The 17,796-nt window shown below is 36.3% G+C and overlaps 1 protein-coding gene across 1 annotated transcript in view; it reads left to right on the top strand.

The window, feature by feature from the left end:
• tnpo2b (transportin 2b) overlaps positions 1-16,269 on the top strand; it is a 35,684-nt gene extending 19,415 nt beyond the window's left edge. The window contains exons 13-25 of the mRNA XM_056234318.1: positions 4,539-4,764; positions 8,002-8,173; positions 9,313-9,399; positions 9,533-9,640; positions 9,773-9,931; positions 10,776-10,863; positions 10,954-11,052; positions 11,183-11,278; positions 11,363-11,438; positions 11,903-12,002; positions 12,085-12,159; positions 12,732-12,877; positions 16,130-16,269. Of these exons, the coding sequence (XP_056090293.1) occupies positions 4,539-4,764; positions 8,002-8,173; positions 9,313-9,399; positions 9,533-9,640; positions 9,773-9,931; positions 10,776-10,863; positions 10,954-11,052; positions 11,183-11,278; positions 11,363-11,438; positions 11,903-12,002; positions 12,085-12,159; positions 12,732-12,839 (1,394 nt within the window). The 3' untranslated portion in view covers positions 12,840-12,877; positions 16,130-16,269. The remainder of the gene's footprint in view (positions 1-4,538; positions 4,765-8,001; positions 8,174-9,312; positions 9,400-9,532; positions 9,641-9,772; positions 9,932-10,775; positions 10,864-10,953; positions 11,053-11,182; positions 11,279-11,362; positions 11,439-11,902; positions 12,003-12,084; positions 12,160-12,731; positions 12,878-16,129) is intronic.
• Positions 16,270-17,796: the final 1,527 nt, after the last annotated feature.

Here is a 17,796-nt window from a genome sequence, read left to right as displayed (position 1 = left end):
AAAATCGTGCAAAATGTGCATTTTGCTTGTAGTTTGTTGTTACTTTTCTTATTTGATTCGGTTGACTGTTTATTGGGTCTAGAAGGGAAAAAAAATCCTACTGAATTAATTGTGAACCTTGAAATTTATTTAGTTTTTCTTCCCATTTTAGTCAACCCAATATTATAATAAAACAAATGCCCTTTAAGCTGACTACTAGGGGTGCACGATTCAGAAAATGTCACGATTCGATTCGATACCGATTTTTTGTCTCAAGATTCGATTCAAAATCGATTTTCGATTCAAAAACGATTCTCGATTCAAAAAACGATTCGCAGTATATAAATGTAGTTTACTTTTTCCTATGTGATTGATTGCAGTAGACACAATTTAAAAGAAAAAAAAAACACAACAAATTAAATGTAGTTTGATATTACTTTGTCTTCATACAAAAATAAAAACTTTTGCAACTAAAAAGTGCAAAGTGCCAAGCTTTGGCCAGCTTTCAAATACATTTAATTCAAGTTTAAAATAAAACTTAAATAAAAAGCTTTTATTTAGCTTTAAAGTGCTGTAGTCAGATCAAACAAACAATTATGCTAAATGTGGTTTAAGGACTACTTCAGCTACCAGGCTGACTGTTGAAATGTGAACTCGACTGGGCACATTGAACTTCCTAAAAATATACTAATGTCATAGAACCCTTGCGAAATAATTTAAAATAGATTTTAAAAAAGCCACCGCTACTGGTAACATCTATGGTTAGATTGATTTGTTTAGATCCAGTGAAGTCGTTCATAGGCGTAATTTGCGGGTATCTCCAGTTAACTAGCAGAGCATTAATTTAGTTCGCTATTAAATAAGAGATCTGTTGTTTTTGAAATCAAGCTGAGCGCTCGTGTCCGCTGCTATCAGTGTCATGGATACAGTGTTCTCTGTCTTCACTCGGTCGCGCGCTTCATATCGCCGTTGTGGTTCCGGTGAAATCTCAAAATATAAAATGCACAGAAACGTGATGAACATATTCGGTTTTGATGAGAGAGAGAAAAAACTATACGAGTGCGGTTTAGAACCCGTAACCTCTGCCAGACACGCTTGGCAAAAGATCTACAGACCATTAAGAACTCAAACATAATCTGCGGATCGATGCATTTATTTACGGGTTGAGCAGAGAGGCTGCACAGTTTGACCAGCGGGCGGCAAGAACTTGCAATGTAACTATTTATCAGACACTACCGAACCACCGGTAAAAGTCCCGACTCAGCCGATTGGCACTCCGCCCGTACAAGCCATAAAAAAAAAAAAAAAAGAATCGATTTTTGGAATTCTATGAATCGATTCTGAATCGGTAAAGATTGAATCGCGATTCAAATGTGAATCGATTTTTTTGCACACCCCTACTGACTACAATCATTACACAGTCTTCTGTATTAAAGCAAGGCAGAAAAGTGGATTTTATTTTTGATATTAAAAATAGGAACAAAGAAGCAAATTACAAACATGATAGAAAAAATATACAAATTAAATAAACTACGTTTTTCTGGTACAGTAGCACAGGTTTATTTAACATGTAGTAAGAAATACTACCGAAATTGAATAATCAAATGTAAAAATAAAACACTGTATAGTCTTCACTCTATGAATTAGATATAAATTGCTTCATATTAAAGATAAAAAAGTGATTCAGTCAAAAGCAGTGAGTGATTTTTTTAATTTTATTTTTTATTATGGCAGCAGTTTATGAGGCTGCTGTCCCTTTAACCCTCTGGGGACGGATTGGGCGGTACCGCCCAAAATGGCATACTTTTACAAATGTGTAATTATCTTAAAAACTATTAATGATAGAGAGGTGCGGTCTTTTTTACCATCTTCCTCAGATTCCGCTGAAAACAGTGATAACTTACCCAGCTTGTAAATATACACACTTCCTTGTTGCGCAATACCAGTATGTAAAAGGCCAATGAAATCGATGTTGTTTGGCAGATTCCGCAAGCAACAACCAATGGAAAAATTGCCGATGGAGAAATATTTTTCTTACCCAATCAGAGGAAGGTTACCATGACGTTTCTAGCAAATCAGAGGACTCTGTAGCCTTGCAAGGGGTGGTACTATATAGTTAGGGATATGACGCAAACAGCGTTGAATGGAGAGGAGGAGAGAGAGCGAACGGAGCGGATTATCAGAGAAATATGAGAGAGAGACTCATTTTTGACCCACGATTCGATTCGTATCGCGATTCTATCACGGGGGCGGGGCTTGAGGGGGCGGGGCTTGTGGTGAAAAAAAGAGATTTTGAGAGAAAAAAAAAATACCGGTATTTTTATTAAATAACATTAGGAAAAACCTGTATAATCGAAACAGCAAAGAACAATAATAACTATGCAAATTATTAAACTATACTAGGCAGTGTAGGCTGCTGCTTTTGGGTTGTGTTCTGTACTCCAACTAAATTGATTTCGGGATGGTGCCGTAGGATATGCATCTGCATGTTGGACGTGTTGCCGGTCAATTGAGGATTAATTTAATGCACTTTCTGAGAACTTATATTTCAAGTTTTGGCTGCAAATTTCACGTCTATAATGCTGAAATTGCCAAATTTTAAATAATTTATCCTCAACTAGTTTTGTGGTGTAGGTCTACGTATTTTATAATGTTAACTTCAAATAATACTAATAGTAATTTAAAGATGTGGTAGTTCTCAGGGCCTGAATTTCGTTTTGGAAAATGGGGGGGAAATCCCCCCTTAGATGATTCTCATGGGGGGGATTTTTTTTGTTTGAGGGGGAGAAAGGGGGGGCATTTTTTCCAAACAAAATTATTACATTTATCTTGCCTAAATGTTTGCGCTCATTGCATTTTTGCAATGAGGTAATATTGTTGTTAAGAATTTACACATCACAAGGAAGCTTGATTTAAATTGTTTAATTAAATTGAAAAAGGTAGCACAAATAAATACAATAGAATAAAGATACAAATAAAGACAATTAAAGAGAAAAGTTTTTGAATAGGTCTAACACTAGTATTCATATACAGATACTGAATAAAGTAATCAAATGGAAAATAACACTGGGTAGTATTTTAGTCCTGAATAAATTAAATACATAGGCTATTAAACCTGATTCCTTTAACTTAAAGCCATCTTTTGTTGTTTTGACAACAAAATTAATGACAGACACATATGGCTTCCGTCACTTTAAGAGCTAGTGCACGGATCCTGTGTTCATTATACTGGCATGCGTTTTATGTTTATTAAAGACAAAACCGACTATATTTAGAGTATAGCCTACTCACAAAGACCGAAATTGACAATTTTGCGTGTTAAAGCAATATAATCCGCGAAAAATAGTTACTGGCCAGCTGTTTTTGAGGCGGATTTTCTATGAATGTGCGCATAGAAAATAATCTCAGAGAGCGCGCGAGCACTGATTAGTTTAAAATCGCTTGAATGTTTAAACTGGTAAGACTTAAAAAGACTTCAGTCACGATGCACTGCTGGCCCGATTGTGCAAGTGAATATTCCGTCATGTCCCGACCTTACAGTCTATGGTCCCGACTCCTAAACGCGAGTGTGTATTATTGCCGCAGCGCTTGATGCCTGCCTTACACAACACATTATGAGAAGAGATAGAAGACGCGCGGCACCGCTGAACACTCACGCTGTTTGTGAAATTGCGTCTGGAAGATAGTTGTTAAAAGAATGATTTGCGGGAATGATTAGAATTATGCGCAATACCCGCGCCGAAATTCGAGCCCTGGTTCAGGACAGGAAGGATAACTCTGGGAGTTGGAAGGGGTTTGATCGCGATTCTGCCTTCCCACATCGCGATACAGGATCGTGGACCTGAGTATCGCGATTTCGATTTTATATCGCGTATCGTTACAGCCCTAATATATATATAAACATACAATTATAGCATTATTTATTGTTTTAGCACTTTTATGATGGCAAGCAGTAAAGATTTACGGTGGAACAAGCTCTGGAACAATTACTGGAGAGTGACGAGGAGAAGGCATTGCTTAGAAAATTCTAAGCATTCCTAAGAAAAACGCCTAGGACTATTTGTAAATAGTTACATTTTTCATTGTTCTTTACACATTTTATTTAACAATTACACATGTCTGTCAAGCAAAGGCTTTGACAAATATATTTTTTGTTCAAAAACTGTTCACTATTGTTGTGTGATGTGGGATTTTCAGAAATAAATGACAAAAATCTAATTTCAGTTTTTGAAATTATCTAGTTTATTGTACATTTTTCACTCATACTTCCTTTATAAACACATTACATGCATGCTTATGTTAGCTTAGGGTCTCCTGAATCCATAGATACCAAACACATAGTGTTCCATCTCCATTACATATGGTTTATAAGGCCAAATGTAAAAATAGAGAAAACGGACCAAAAATGGCTTAGTCCCCAGAGGGTTAAGAATGAACGCATGGATATAGTTACACCTGATCTCCCATTTATTTTCGTTCGCATAGGACAAAAAGGTGTTAGACTTCAATTTGATTTGAAAAACTCTGCAGACACTGACTAAATCCTCTGTCTCCTTCAGGCTGTATGCAGGGAATGGTACCGTACCTGCCCGAGCTCATCCCACACCTGATCCAGTGTCTGTGTGATAAGAAGGCTCTGGTTCGCTCCATCGCCTGCTGGACGCTCAGCCGCTATGCACACTGGGTAGTGAGCCAGCCGCCGGACGCCCACCTCAAACCGCTCATGACAGAACTGCTCAAACGCATCCTGGACGGCAACAAGAGGGTGCAGGAGGCCGCCTGCAGGTGTGTTAGGAATAATTTTGGATAGGGCTGTGAGACTAATCAAAATCATAATAAAATTGCGATGTGAGCATGCGTGATTTAAAAAAACGCAGAAAGCTTGATTTTTCCACCAGTCCCCAGGAGGCCGTTCACAGGTCGGGTCTTTTGCGCACTCAAGTCCGTTATTTTAAACGTAGACACGCGACATGCATACTCGAATAGAGCGACGCCGTCACGAAGCTCATGCATGCGGTGCGCTCGTTTTTCCCAGGCGTGACGTGTGAACGGCCCTGTGCAATCTGAACGTCTAGATGGTCCAACACATTGAAAGTTTCTGGGATATTGATAACTACACTGAACGAAATTATAAACGCAACACTTTTGTTTTTGCCCCCATTTTTCATGAGCTGAACTCAAAGATCTAAGACTTTTTCTATGTACACAAAAGGCCTATTTCTCTCAAATATTGTTCACAAATCTGTCTAAATCTGTGTTAGTGAGCTCTTCTCCTTTGCCGAGATCATCCATCCCCCTCACAGGTGTGGCATACGCTCAGTGTAGGGTTAACAGCCAATACCTGTGTTTTCAATTGAAGCACTGTTATACTTGTGACCGTTAACAAATTTACACGTCTTACGAGCAAAATATATATGCAGGAGTATAATTCTCAAAATATATCAGTAGTAGACCCTTTAAAGAATATATGTAGAAAATATGATGGTTCTATCTGTTAATTAAGATGTTTTACATACTACTTTTTGTAGTAGTCTGAGGAAGACATCTTCTAGATGTGCAAGCAGGAATTATTCTGATCTGGTCATGTGACCTTTCACACTAGTCACATGACATTAATAGATTTTAATCAAGACAATCTATTTTCTCATTTAAAAGTTGAATTTCTTGCCCAAAGTCAATAACATTTTTAGAGCTTCCAGAAATAAGAAAAAAGATGCGGTCACTAGGGCTGCACGTTTTTCATTAACCGTTAACCGTGGCCCTTAGCGGTTGTAAGTCCGTCTAATTCGATCCAATGGCGGTATCGATTAGAGGTGAAGGTCTCACGCGTTTTCCGCCTATTCCCATCATGGCAATGGCAAAGGGATTTTTAATTAAATGCAATACATTTTATTTTATGTATTAACTCGTTTCATCTGACTCCATAAAATGAAAAAGTTTTTCTATGATATCTGTGCATCTTTAAATATACGTTAATGTTTGGCTATTCCTTTTAACTCCAATGAAAATGAAGTCAAAGTCTGTTAGAATAATCAAATATAACAATTTATTATGTCAGGTAAAAGTATTAAGCCAATTTCATAATCAGTTCAAAGATCATCAATACAAAACATCAAATGCTTTAGGATAAGAGAAATAGATGCAAACCCAACATTTAAGAACTACATGAGCTAACCTCACGGGCTGATCTGAGATACAGAAAGAGCCACGACTCCTTGCTGCATCCCATTAAATAGCCAGAACTTCTTTACAATGGTAATTTGCATTCAGGGTACACCTTATTTTGGGGGTAGGGGAGAAAGGCCATTTGCATAGAGTCCACCTTCCTTTGTGTGTCATCTCTAAACTCTTAAAACCCTTATTAGCTTTTGTTTTACCAATTTGGAAATGAGACATCTGTACCACTCACCCTGCAGTTGAAATTATACTAAACAAAATACTCAATGATAATCATTCACATTAAACCATATTCTTATGTGAGTTTTTATGCGTCACTGAGAGAGAATGAAATGTAGATGAGGTGAGACTTTTGTCTCCGGGGAAGAGGGGGGAAGCCAAATGTTAATTTCCAGCTTCAACCAGTTTTCTTCAGTCTTACACAGTTAATACTCGGTTAACCATAGTGTGCGCGCTGCAACCCCGAGAGACAGACACACGAGAAAGGGGTAGTTTATTTTTAACACCTTTAATAACTGGTTGGACCACATTTGAAACTAAATTAATTTATAGAAATAAAACGCAGTGGTATTGACAGAGCAGTTATGGTGTGTTCACACCGAACGCGAATTTAATTATTTGCGTGAGTGAATTACATACAAAGTCAATGCAAAGACGCGAATAGACACATCATTCGCGCCTGGCGTTACGAATGACGCGAATTGGGCGACGCGTTTGCAGCGAACGTCTTCCGCGCAAGTTGAGAAATTTTAACTTGAGCGGAAGATTCAAGCGTCTAACTAGACGCGATAGACGCGTATTTGACGCTCTATTCGCGTTCGGTGTGAACACACCATAATGATGCCCGGGTGTTGGCTGTTGAGATGGTACAACAACGAGGTTGTACTTGAAGTATATCTAAGCACTGCATTGCAATACTTGCATTTTGCCTCGTCATTCTCGATTTTAAAGTGCTCCCACGCTGTGCTTTTCTTTGCCTGCTTCATATTAGAAAACTGGTCATGACGACTACTTGTGGACATTACAAATGTCTGGGAGCGCTCTGGTGGTGCAAAAATGTATGACAACTAAATTCAATGCACGCCACTTAATTCAATTGAGTCAATTGACGCCACTTAATTCAATTGAGTCAATTGACGCCACTTAATTCAATTGAGTCAATTGACGCCACTTAATTCAATTGAGTCAATTGACGCCACTTAATTCAATTGAGTCAATTGACGCCACTTAATTCAATTGAGTCAATTGACGCCACTTAACCGAGCAAAATGTTTCACTCGGTTACGCTATTTTTAACGGTTAATCGGTTAACCATGGACACCCCTAGGGGTCACTATTAAGACCGGTGGGATTAAACGGGTTAATCTAGTGTGGGAACAGAACACAGTGGGTTTACCGAACGGCATGGATAGAGAATTCAGGGCAGAATAAGAACCAAAAAATAAAATAAAATCAAGATCTGGGTTTGGGGATTTTTTGGGTATAGGAGTGATGATGTATCAGAGCCAGGTAATTTGCAAGACCTGTCAAACCATAACTGCGGCAAAACAGAGTATTAAGAGCCATTTACACAGAACGCGTTTTTGCAGTTAAAAGCAGGAGACGCATTTTTTAAAAAGTTGAAATAACCGACGATATCACATATCATTTATGCAAACGTGGTGCCCGCAAATATGGGCAAATAAAGCCGGCTTTCAAAAAAATTATACACCAGTATGTCTGTAAGGAAATTTTGTTTTAAAATCGAAATCACAATATTGATCAAAAAATCGTGATAGTATTTTTTTATACATATCGCACAACCCCAATTTTGGAGTAATAAAGTAACTCCAATGTATTTTTCAGTGCATTTGCGACTCTGGAGGAGGAGGCGTGCACCGAGCTGGTTCCATATCTCAGCTTCATATTGGACACTCTGGTGTTTGCGTTCGGGAAATATCAGCACAAGAACCTGCTGATCCTGTACGACGCCATCGGCACCCTGGCAGACTCCGTCGGGCATCATCTGAACCAACCGGTAACACCATCTCCCACCTCTTTCACAAACAGCCTTTTACATACCGGCACTTTAAAGTTCGATTATTATTTAGGTTTTTGAAAGACGTCAGTTCTTTGCATTTGTTTGATCAAGTACAGAAAAAACAGTAATATTGTTAAATTATTTTAATTTAAAAGAATAGTTTTCTATGTGAATATATTGTTAAAATGTAATTTATTCCTGTGATCAAAGCTGAATTTTCAGCATCATTACTCCAGTCTTCAGTGTCACATGATCCTTCAGAAATCACTCTAATATGATGATTTGATGCTCAAGAAACATTTCTGGTTATTATCAGTATTTATTTGAAATAGAAAACTGTTGTAATATAAATGTATTTACTGCCACTTTTGTTAAATTTAATGCATCCTTGTTGGAAAAAAAGAAATTAATTGTTAGCTTTTTTTCTATTTCTCCTATTAAATTATTAAACTATTTTTCCAAAAGCTATATATATATATAAGTAGGGAACCTCAAAAGACCATATATCCCCATCTTTTATCTGATGGATAACCGAAAATGCTTTTTTGTCATTTTGACCGTGTTTTTTGTCAATAAATGACACAAACGTTTGTGTTAGACAGGGTATCCGGGGGGTCTTGAAAAGTATTAAAAGGTGATAAATCAATTTTGGGAAAATTAAGACCCTTAAAAAGTATTAAGTCTTATCACGGCTTTATAAAGTCTTACATTTTGAAAGTATTTTTTCTGAATTAGCTGTCCAACAGTTTGAGTCCCAAAAACATCATAAAAGTGTGTGAATTTAGTCATTTTTATTAAAAAAACTTTGCTTTGATTTACTATCCCAGCCTATTTGATTTTTTTTTTTTTATCAGAGTGGTCTATAGTCTTTATCACAAACTAAAACTGTTAAGTTAAAAGTATCACTGATGTAAATGGTTACAGCTTGAAGTGGCGGTGAGGTATTAAAAAATATTGAGAAGGTCTTGAAAAAGTCTTGAAATTAACTTCAAGATTCCTGCATATACCCTGTTAGAGCGGCCTCTGCTCATCCCTGTGATTATGAACTTGATTTAAAAATCAAAGTATCACTAAATCCATTAGTGCACATTTGCACCCGTAGAGCTCAGTGGTGTGATCTTGTGTTGTGTGAACAGGAATACATCCAGAAGCTGATGCCTCCTCTGATCCAGAAGTGGAATGAATTGAAAGACGAGGATAAAGACCTGTTTCCCCTACTGGAGGTGAGACGCTCAGAAGAACAGAGTGAAAGCCTTCGTTTCATAGTTTTAACGTCATGACACATAATCGTAGATTCGTTTTTGAAAGATAAAACAAATAAAAGGCCCTCATTTCTTCTGTGTTGTGTGTGTGTAGTGTTTGTCGTCTGTGGCTACAGCGTTGCAGAGCGGTTTCCTGCCGTACTGCGAGCCCGTCTATCAGCGCTGTGTGACTCTGGTGCAGAAAACACTCGCACAAGCCATGGTGAGAACACACACTTTATTCAAGCTCATGTGCATGTATATCAGTGAACCACAGAGTCATTAACCCACCAGTGTGTGTGTGTGTGTGTGTGTGTGTGTGTGTGTGTGTGTGTGTGTGTGTGTGTGTGTGCAGATGTACAGCCAGCAGCCGGACCAGTACGAGGCTCCAGATAAGGACTTCATGATTGTGGCTCTGGATCTGCTAAGTGGTCTGGCCGAGGGTCTCGGGGGTCACGTGGACCAGCTCGTTGCCCGTAGCAACATCATGACCCTTCTGTTCCAGTGTATGCAGGTACAGTGTGTGCGAGGGGTTAAAAATGTGTGGTGGTGGTGTTCCCATTTTTATTATTTAATTAATTTACAATATTATATAAAATCAACGTATTCTAATCATTTCAATATTTAATATATTATAAATGTATGTTTTATGTTATTGTATTTATATCCACTGTTATTATTATGATTATTTTAATCATATTGTTGTAAAACTAATTTATTTTAGTAAAACTGATCATTTTAATTTTATATTATTTACTATATTACTCGTATTTATTTTAAAATAAATTTGTTATTCAATATAATTATTTACTATATGCATCTATTTTTTGTTGTTTTATTTGAAGTAATTGTATTGTTATAAAATAAATTCATTTAAATAAAATTGATCATTTTAATATGATGATTTACTATATTACATATTTGTTTTATGATTTAGTTTATATTATTATTTGAATTATTTACAATATTATATGAACTAATTTTGTTTTATAATTACAATATTTAATTGACTATTATATTATACATTTATTTGTTTTATTGTTCATGTTTATTTTATTATTTCTTTGAGTTATTTGAATTAACTATATTGTTATAAAATAAATGTTATTTGAATGATTAATTATATATATATATTAGTGTTTTTATTATTATTTAATACTTCTTTTTTTTATATATATATATTATTTACTATATTATGCATTTTTTTGTTTTATATTGTTTTTGTTATTTGAATAATTATGTATTTTAACATATACTTTTAAATTATTTACTATTGTTATAAAATAAATGATGATAAATAATGAATGTAGTTGTTGCTGCACTGTAAACCAAATAAAGAGTGCCGCTGTTGTGTGTAGGACACCATGCCTGAGGTGAGACAGAGCTCGTTCGCTCTGCTGGGTGATCTGACCAAGGCCTGTTTTCCACACGTCAAACCCTGCATCGGTAAGACGACACCTGAGCATTCGATCTGCGTGATACACCCTTACATGCTTGCTTATGATTTAATCCTGGAAACTGTGTGTGTGTGTTTAGCGGAGTTCATGCCCATCCTGGGGACGAATCTGAACCCTGAGTTCATCTCGGTGTGCAATAACGCCACCTGGGCCATCGGAGAGATCTGCATGCAGATGGGTGAGGATCATCGCACGCATCACTGGATTAGAATGACATCATCAGAGATTTAGAACCATAGAATTTGATTGGCAGTTTGAGTGAATTCGTAGTGAGGTGATTGTGACCACTGGCTCATGTGTTGCCGTAGGTGTGGAGATGCAGCCGTATGTGTCTCTGGTTCTTCCTCACCTGGTGGAGATCATCAACAGACCCAACACTCCCAAAACCCTGCTGGAGAACACAGGTATGACCTCTGACCTCATTCCATCACTTACCTTACACACACACAGAGCTGATAAACAATCCTAACCCGAACTCCTGCTTACAGCCATCACGATTGGTCGCCTCGGTTACGTCTGTCCACAGGAAGTGGCTCCCATGTTGCAACAGTTCATCAGACCCTGGTGAGTCACTACATCTAGACGTTTTTTGGGAGAATTAATACAGCAAGGGTGCATTAAATTGATCAAAAGTGACAATTAAGGAATTTATAATTTATAATAAAATTTCTATAAAAAATTAAATGATTTCTGAAGGATCATGTGACACTGAAGACTGGAGTAATGATGCTGAAAATTCAGCTTTGATCACAGGAATAAACTACATTTTAAAATGTATTCACATTAGAAAAGTTATTTTACATTATAAAAATATTTCGCAATATTAGTTTTTACTGTATTTTTGACCAAATTAATGCAGCCTTGATGAACTTAAGGCTTTGAATTAAAAACAAAACAAAAAACGTACCAACCCAAAACTTTTGTTGGTAAGTTAATTTGATTTCTTAATAATTGGATTCCATGTTTGGTTAAGACAGGCTTAACTATTAATACCTGCTAAGTTATATTTTTTGATGGTCTTTTTGCAGGTGCACGTCGTTGCGAAACATCCGAGATAATGAAGAAAAGGACTCCGCCTTCAGAGGCATCTGCGTGATGATTGGTGTGAATCCTGGCGGCGTGGTCCAGGTCAGTTCTGACACTCCGACTCCATCGTGATCGACACTGATGTTACTCACTCATTTCCTTTCATCTGTCTCTCCCTCCACAGGATTTCATCTTCTTCTGTGATGCGGTGGCCTCCTGGGTCAACCCTAAAGATGACCTGCGGGACATGTTCTACAAGGTTAGACAGGGGTGTAACGATGCCCTCATGTCACGATTCGACACATGTCACGATACGATATTACTGCGATACTCCAAGACAAGATAAAAAAATGCACTTGATTAAAATGCTAAATTTGATATTACATTGTGGGTGTAAATGAACAGGCTTAGACTTGGTGCTGGAAACCCAAAGCACAGGACAATAGAGACACCAGAATAACAATATTCATGATTCTGAAGCTGAAAATAATGAACTATTTTAGACTCTGTCACTGACTAGATATCTTGAAAACAATGTATCAAATTATCAGGAGCCATAAATATTCACCCATTCCATTATTATACATTATATTCAACATTATATATAGTAGTTTAATGTAGTACTGACACCAAAACTCAGAAAACTTGAATTTTTTTTTCTCACACAGTAATTTTTATTTTGGTTGAACTATCCATACATATTGTTGCACTTTTGCATTGCGATATATCGTGACACGTGGCACCCCATTGGACACGCATGGAGCCGCGTCACATCAAAAATGTCAGCACTATAAAAGATTTGAGTTGTTAAATGAGGTCGTGTGTCTGTAGATCCTCCACGGTTTTAAGGACCAGGTCGGCGAGGAGAACTGGCAGCAGTTCTCGGAGCAGTTCCCGCCCATCCTGAAGGAACGCCTCTCTGCATGCTATGGCGTGTAGCCCCGCCCCTCTGCTTCACACACAGCACACGCTGTCAGGTGAGTGACCGCTGTCCAGCTCTAGGCATGTTAAAAGGGTAAACTCTCACTCTCTGTATATCTGCGGTACGTGGCAGACAACAGGTTCATTTGCGTAGTCAAACTGATAAACTGTCGTAGAAATCAACTCTTTTTTTTAAAATAACTGTCTGATGGCTATTTTTTATATTTCATTTTTGTTTTGTTTTTCTTAATTACTGGACTACAAAAAATAAAAAGATAGTATCATAAAACAAAATGAATATAATGTGAATATCTAAATATATTAATTTGAAAAAAATTATATTTATTAATTAGAAATATGTTAAAAGTAATAACATGCATGCCATTATATTTATGCATCAAAATTGTTTTGAAATCTAAATTTATTGGCAACACTACAATAAGTTTTCATTTGTTAACATGAGTTAACTGCTTTAGTTATCATTAAATAACAATGAACAATACTTCTACATTTATTAATTTTAGATAATGTTAATCTCAACATTTACTAATACATTTTATGATCAAAAATTGTATGTTAACATTACTTTTTTTATTTTTTTATTAACTATCATTAACAAAGTTGAATAAATGCTCTATTAAGATATTGTTTATTGGTAATACATTAATGTCAACAAATTAGACATTATTGTAAAGTCTCACCAAATTATTTTTATATTTGTTTTGGGCTGCATCTAACTTGAGCTTAAAATTCTATACAGTTTTTAATGAATAACGTTTGGCTGTTATATCAAAAGTAATTTCAACATGCTTTAAAAAAAAAAAAAAATTAAGAACCAATTGGTAATTTATCGGTAGACGTGCTATTAAAGAAACGATAACAGTTTAAGTTTAAAAGTGAATATGAGTAAAAGAATATCGGTCAAACTGACTGTTGCATCACTATCAGACACCAGTTATGTCATCTTATATTAGCATCTGTCATTGAATTAACAAAAATTATAAGTTCAAATAAAGTGTGAATATCGGTAAAAATATTGTTTTTCAATTATCAGTAAAACCGGTTACTGGTCTGTCACCACATTTACTGTTGCTGCTTATGTCACTTACAGGATATTAAAAGAACTTATAAAAAAATAGATATAAAAGATATGATCTGTTAAAAAAAAAATCAGTCAAGCCAATAACAGACCAAATAAAGTGCGAATATCGTTAAAAGAAATTATCAATGAAACAGATTACGGATGTGATTGTGTCACCATATGTGAGCATCTGTCATTGAAATAATACGAATAATAACAGATTAAATAAAGTGTAAATATCGGTAAAAACATTTAATTATCGGTAAAACGGGTTACAGGTCTGTCGCAACATTTACTGTTGCTGCTTATGTCGCCGTTATTTTATAAAGTCGACATGAATCAAAATTGACCTTATTTACTTTGTTAGTGCATATTACTAGTCTTGTGGTGAACAATTCATAATTCATCCCTGCAAGTTGGTTCACAAAAAAAAAAATATTGTCTCAAAATTTGGTTACACTTTATTTTAAGGTGTCACTGTTGCAGTGTAATTATATATTTAAGTACTGAGTAATATTAAGCAACTACATGTACTTACTATAGGGTTAGGGTAGGATTAAGGTTTGGATGAGGGTTAGTTGCATGTAATGATGCATAATTTACTGTTATTTTAAGTACATGTAACATATGTAACAAGGACACTGTCAAATAGTGTTACCCAAAAAAAATTGTCTTTGTAATCTCTAATCAAAATCGGAAAATGTACTTCCCCTCTGATATGCCCTTCCTTTTCTGATGACACGGTTCGGGTAGAACGGCAAACCGATAATCGGTCCAAAAAATAAATAAATCTCGTTTTACTCTGAAAATATGTCAAAATACCGAAGTCAGTCGCAACTTCAGGTTCACGCAAATTTGTTAAAGATTAGGTATAAAAGTAATTGTCAAACCGATAATCGGTCCGAAAAAAAATTTAATTCTCATTTCACTCTGAAAATACGTCGAAATACCGAAGTCAGTCGCAACTTCAGGTTCACGCAAATTTGTTAAAGATTAGGTATAAAAGTAGTTGTCAAACCGATAATCGGTCCAAAAAAAAAAAATTTCTCATTTCACTCTGAAAATACGTCAAAATACCGAAGTCAGTCGCAACTTCAGGTTCACGCAAATTTGTTAAAGATTAGGTATAAAAGTAATTGTCAAACCGATAATCGGTCAAAAAAAAATTTAAATTCTCATTTCACTCTGAAAATACGTCAAAATACCGAAGTCAGTCGCAACTTCAGGTTCACGCAAATTTGTTAAAGGTAAGGTATAAAAGTAATCGTCAAACCGATAATCGGTCCAAAAAAATTTAAATTCTCATTTCACTCTGAAAATACGTCAAAATACCGAAGTCAGTCGCAACTTCAGGTTCACGTAAATTTGTTAAAGATAAGGTATAAAAGTAATTGTCAAACCGATAATCGGTCCAAAAATTTTTTTAATTCTCATTTCACTCTGAAAATACGTCAAAATACCGAAGTCAGTCGCAACTTCAGGTTCACGCAAATTTGTTAAAGATTAGGTATAAAAGTAATTTTCAAACCGATAATCGGTCCAAAAAAAAATTAAATTCTCATTTCACAAGTAATTGTCAAACCGATAATCGGTCCAAAAAAAATTTAAATTCTCATTTCACTCTGAAAATACGTCAAAATACCGAAGTCAGTCGCAACTTCAGGTTCACGCAAATTTGTTAAAGGTAAGGTATAAAAGTAATTGTCAAACCGATAATCGGTCCAAAAAAAATTAAATTCTCATTTCACTCTGAAAATACGTCAAAATACCGAAGTCAGTCGCAACTTCAGGTTCACGTAAATTTGTTAAAGATAAGGTATAAAAGTAATTGTCAAACCGATAATCGGTCCAAAAAATTTTTTAATTCTCATTTCACTCTGAAAATACCTCAAAATACCGAAGTCAGTCGCAACTTCAGGTTCACGCAAATTTGTTAAAGATTAGGTATAAAAGTAATTGTCAAACCGATAATCGGTCCAAAAAAAAATTAAATTCTCATTTCACAAGTAATTGTCAAACCGATAATCGGTCCAAAAAAAATTTAAATTCTCATTTCACTCTGAAAATACGTCAAAATACCGAAGTCAGTCGCAACTTCAGGTTCACGCAAATTTGTTAAAGATTAGGTATAAAAGTAATCGTCAAACCGATAATTGGTCCAAAAAAAAAAGAAATGCTAGAATCTACTTTGCTCTTATTTGTCTCTCTTTCTTTCTTTTTCTTTCAGTTGAACCTTTAGGAGGGGGGAACTCATCCATCTGTGTATTGCACTGCCCTGATCATGGGGGAGAGGGACGCGATTGGCCGCTCCGCCTGACGGACAGATCCCACGCCCTTTGTGTGTCCATGAGGGTGGGTGGGTGGGTGGGAGGGGGGAGGGGACTCCTCTAGTTAACTGCAGAATGCACCCAATCACGGGGAATAAACCTAAAAACGTAGGGAAGACGAGAGATAGTGTAACCGAGGGAGAGCGAAAACTTAAGAGAGCGGGAGGGAGGTCGTAGGTTTAACGGGAGGGAGGTATAGACAGTTATCTGGGAAATTAAGATTAAGATTAGGGAGGGAAGCTAGACAGCAACTGTTATACAACTTTTTTTAATCTCAAGTTAATCCCAGGCATAAGAATCAAACGCATTCACACGCAGACTGACCATAGAAACTCTTGCACATGAAGTTGCAATAACTACGAGCGGCCTGCGGTGTCAGCGCTGCCGTAGCAATAGCATAATCAGACTTTAACACTGAGACTATCTAGGAAAGACTAGCGTTGTTTTTCTTTTTTTAATAATTACCATTCGAGGAAACGAGAAAAAAAAATAAGATGGTTAGCGCGCTATCGCGGATTTGTGTTTATGATCGTTAGTAAGGGAGCATTTATGAATTCACACAGTTTTCATCATCATCCTCATCGGCTTTGTCGTCGTCCTGTCCGATTGTCGTCATGATTCTCTGCTTGCGTCTCTTATGCGTATCGTTTCTTTTACAATGTTTCTTCTCACTTTTTTGCGTAGTTGGCTTGTAGTTTTTTCCTGGGCTTGGTCAGTGTTCGCTGTTGAAACTCATCGTAGTTTACAGATTTCAATCACACCGTAGTTTAATCTTGTCGTGATTTCGAGAGATTCGGTCTCGTCGTGAAGGAGCTGGAACGGAAACTCCACAGTATAACGATCATGACTTGCGTTATGTGTGTGTGTGTGTGTGTGTGTGTAACAGTAGCTGTGTTGGGAGCTTTTAAGTGTGTTTTGTTAGTGTCATTGCCATGTATTTTTTTTTCGTACTTCGCATTTCGTATATGTGTATTCTGCGTTAATAGATTGTTAATTGTTTTAAGGTACCTTACACTTGACTCCTGGACCCCTATTGACCTGTAAACTGTGACCAACGATGTGTGCGCGCTTGTGAGTGTGTGTGTGCGTGTATGAATGTATTTGTACCGATAAATTTTGATGCCATATTGATATTTGGTATTTAGTGATTTAATCAGCTTATCCAACAAACTACAACTATATCAAATATAGTTTTACAACAATAAGGTTAAGGTTTTTTAGTTTTGCTGCTATTGCTGATTGATGAATAGAACTGAATTCACAACATTTAAATTCTATTGGTGCAAAATGCATAATTTAAATTGGATTATCGCTTGTCATGCACTTTTTTTGTTTTTTTTTGTTGCTGTTTTTATTCTTTTTTTGTAAGGACTTTGCTGGTAAATTTACTGATAAAACTGTTGGATTCATCATGTGTCTTGTTTTTTCTCGTGACTATTTGTTGGTTGGAAGATTTGAAATAAGAGCAAGCTGAAAGCAAAGACAGGAAGTGACAGTTGGAAGGATGGCGAGGCGGGGAACGATTGCTGCGTGTTGAAATCTGCACTGAGACTCTGAAAGACAAAAA

This window comes from Rhinichthys klamathensis, unplaced genomic scaffold (genome assembly GCF_029890125.1).
Source record: "Rhinichthys klamathensis goyatoka isolate OS25496 unplaced genomic scaffold, OSU_Roscu_1.1 h1tg000393l_1, whole genome shotgun sequence".
NCBI lineage: Eukaryota > Metazoa > Chordata > Actinopteri > Cypriniformes > Leuciscidae > Rhinichthys > Rhinichthys klamathensis.
This window is presented reverse-complemented; position numbering and strand designations above follow the sequence as displayed.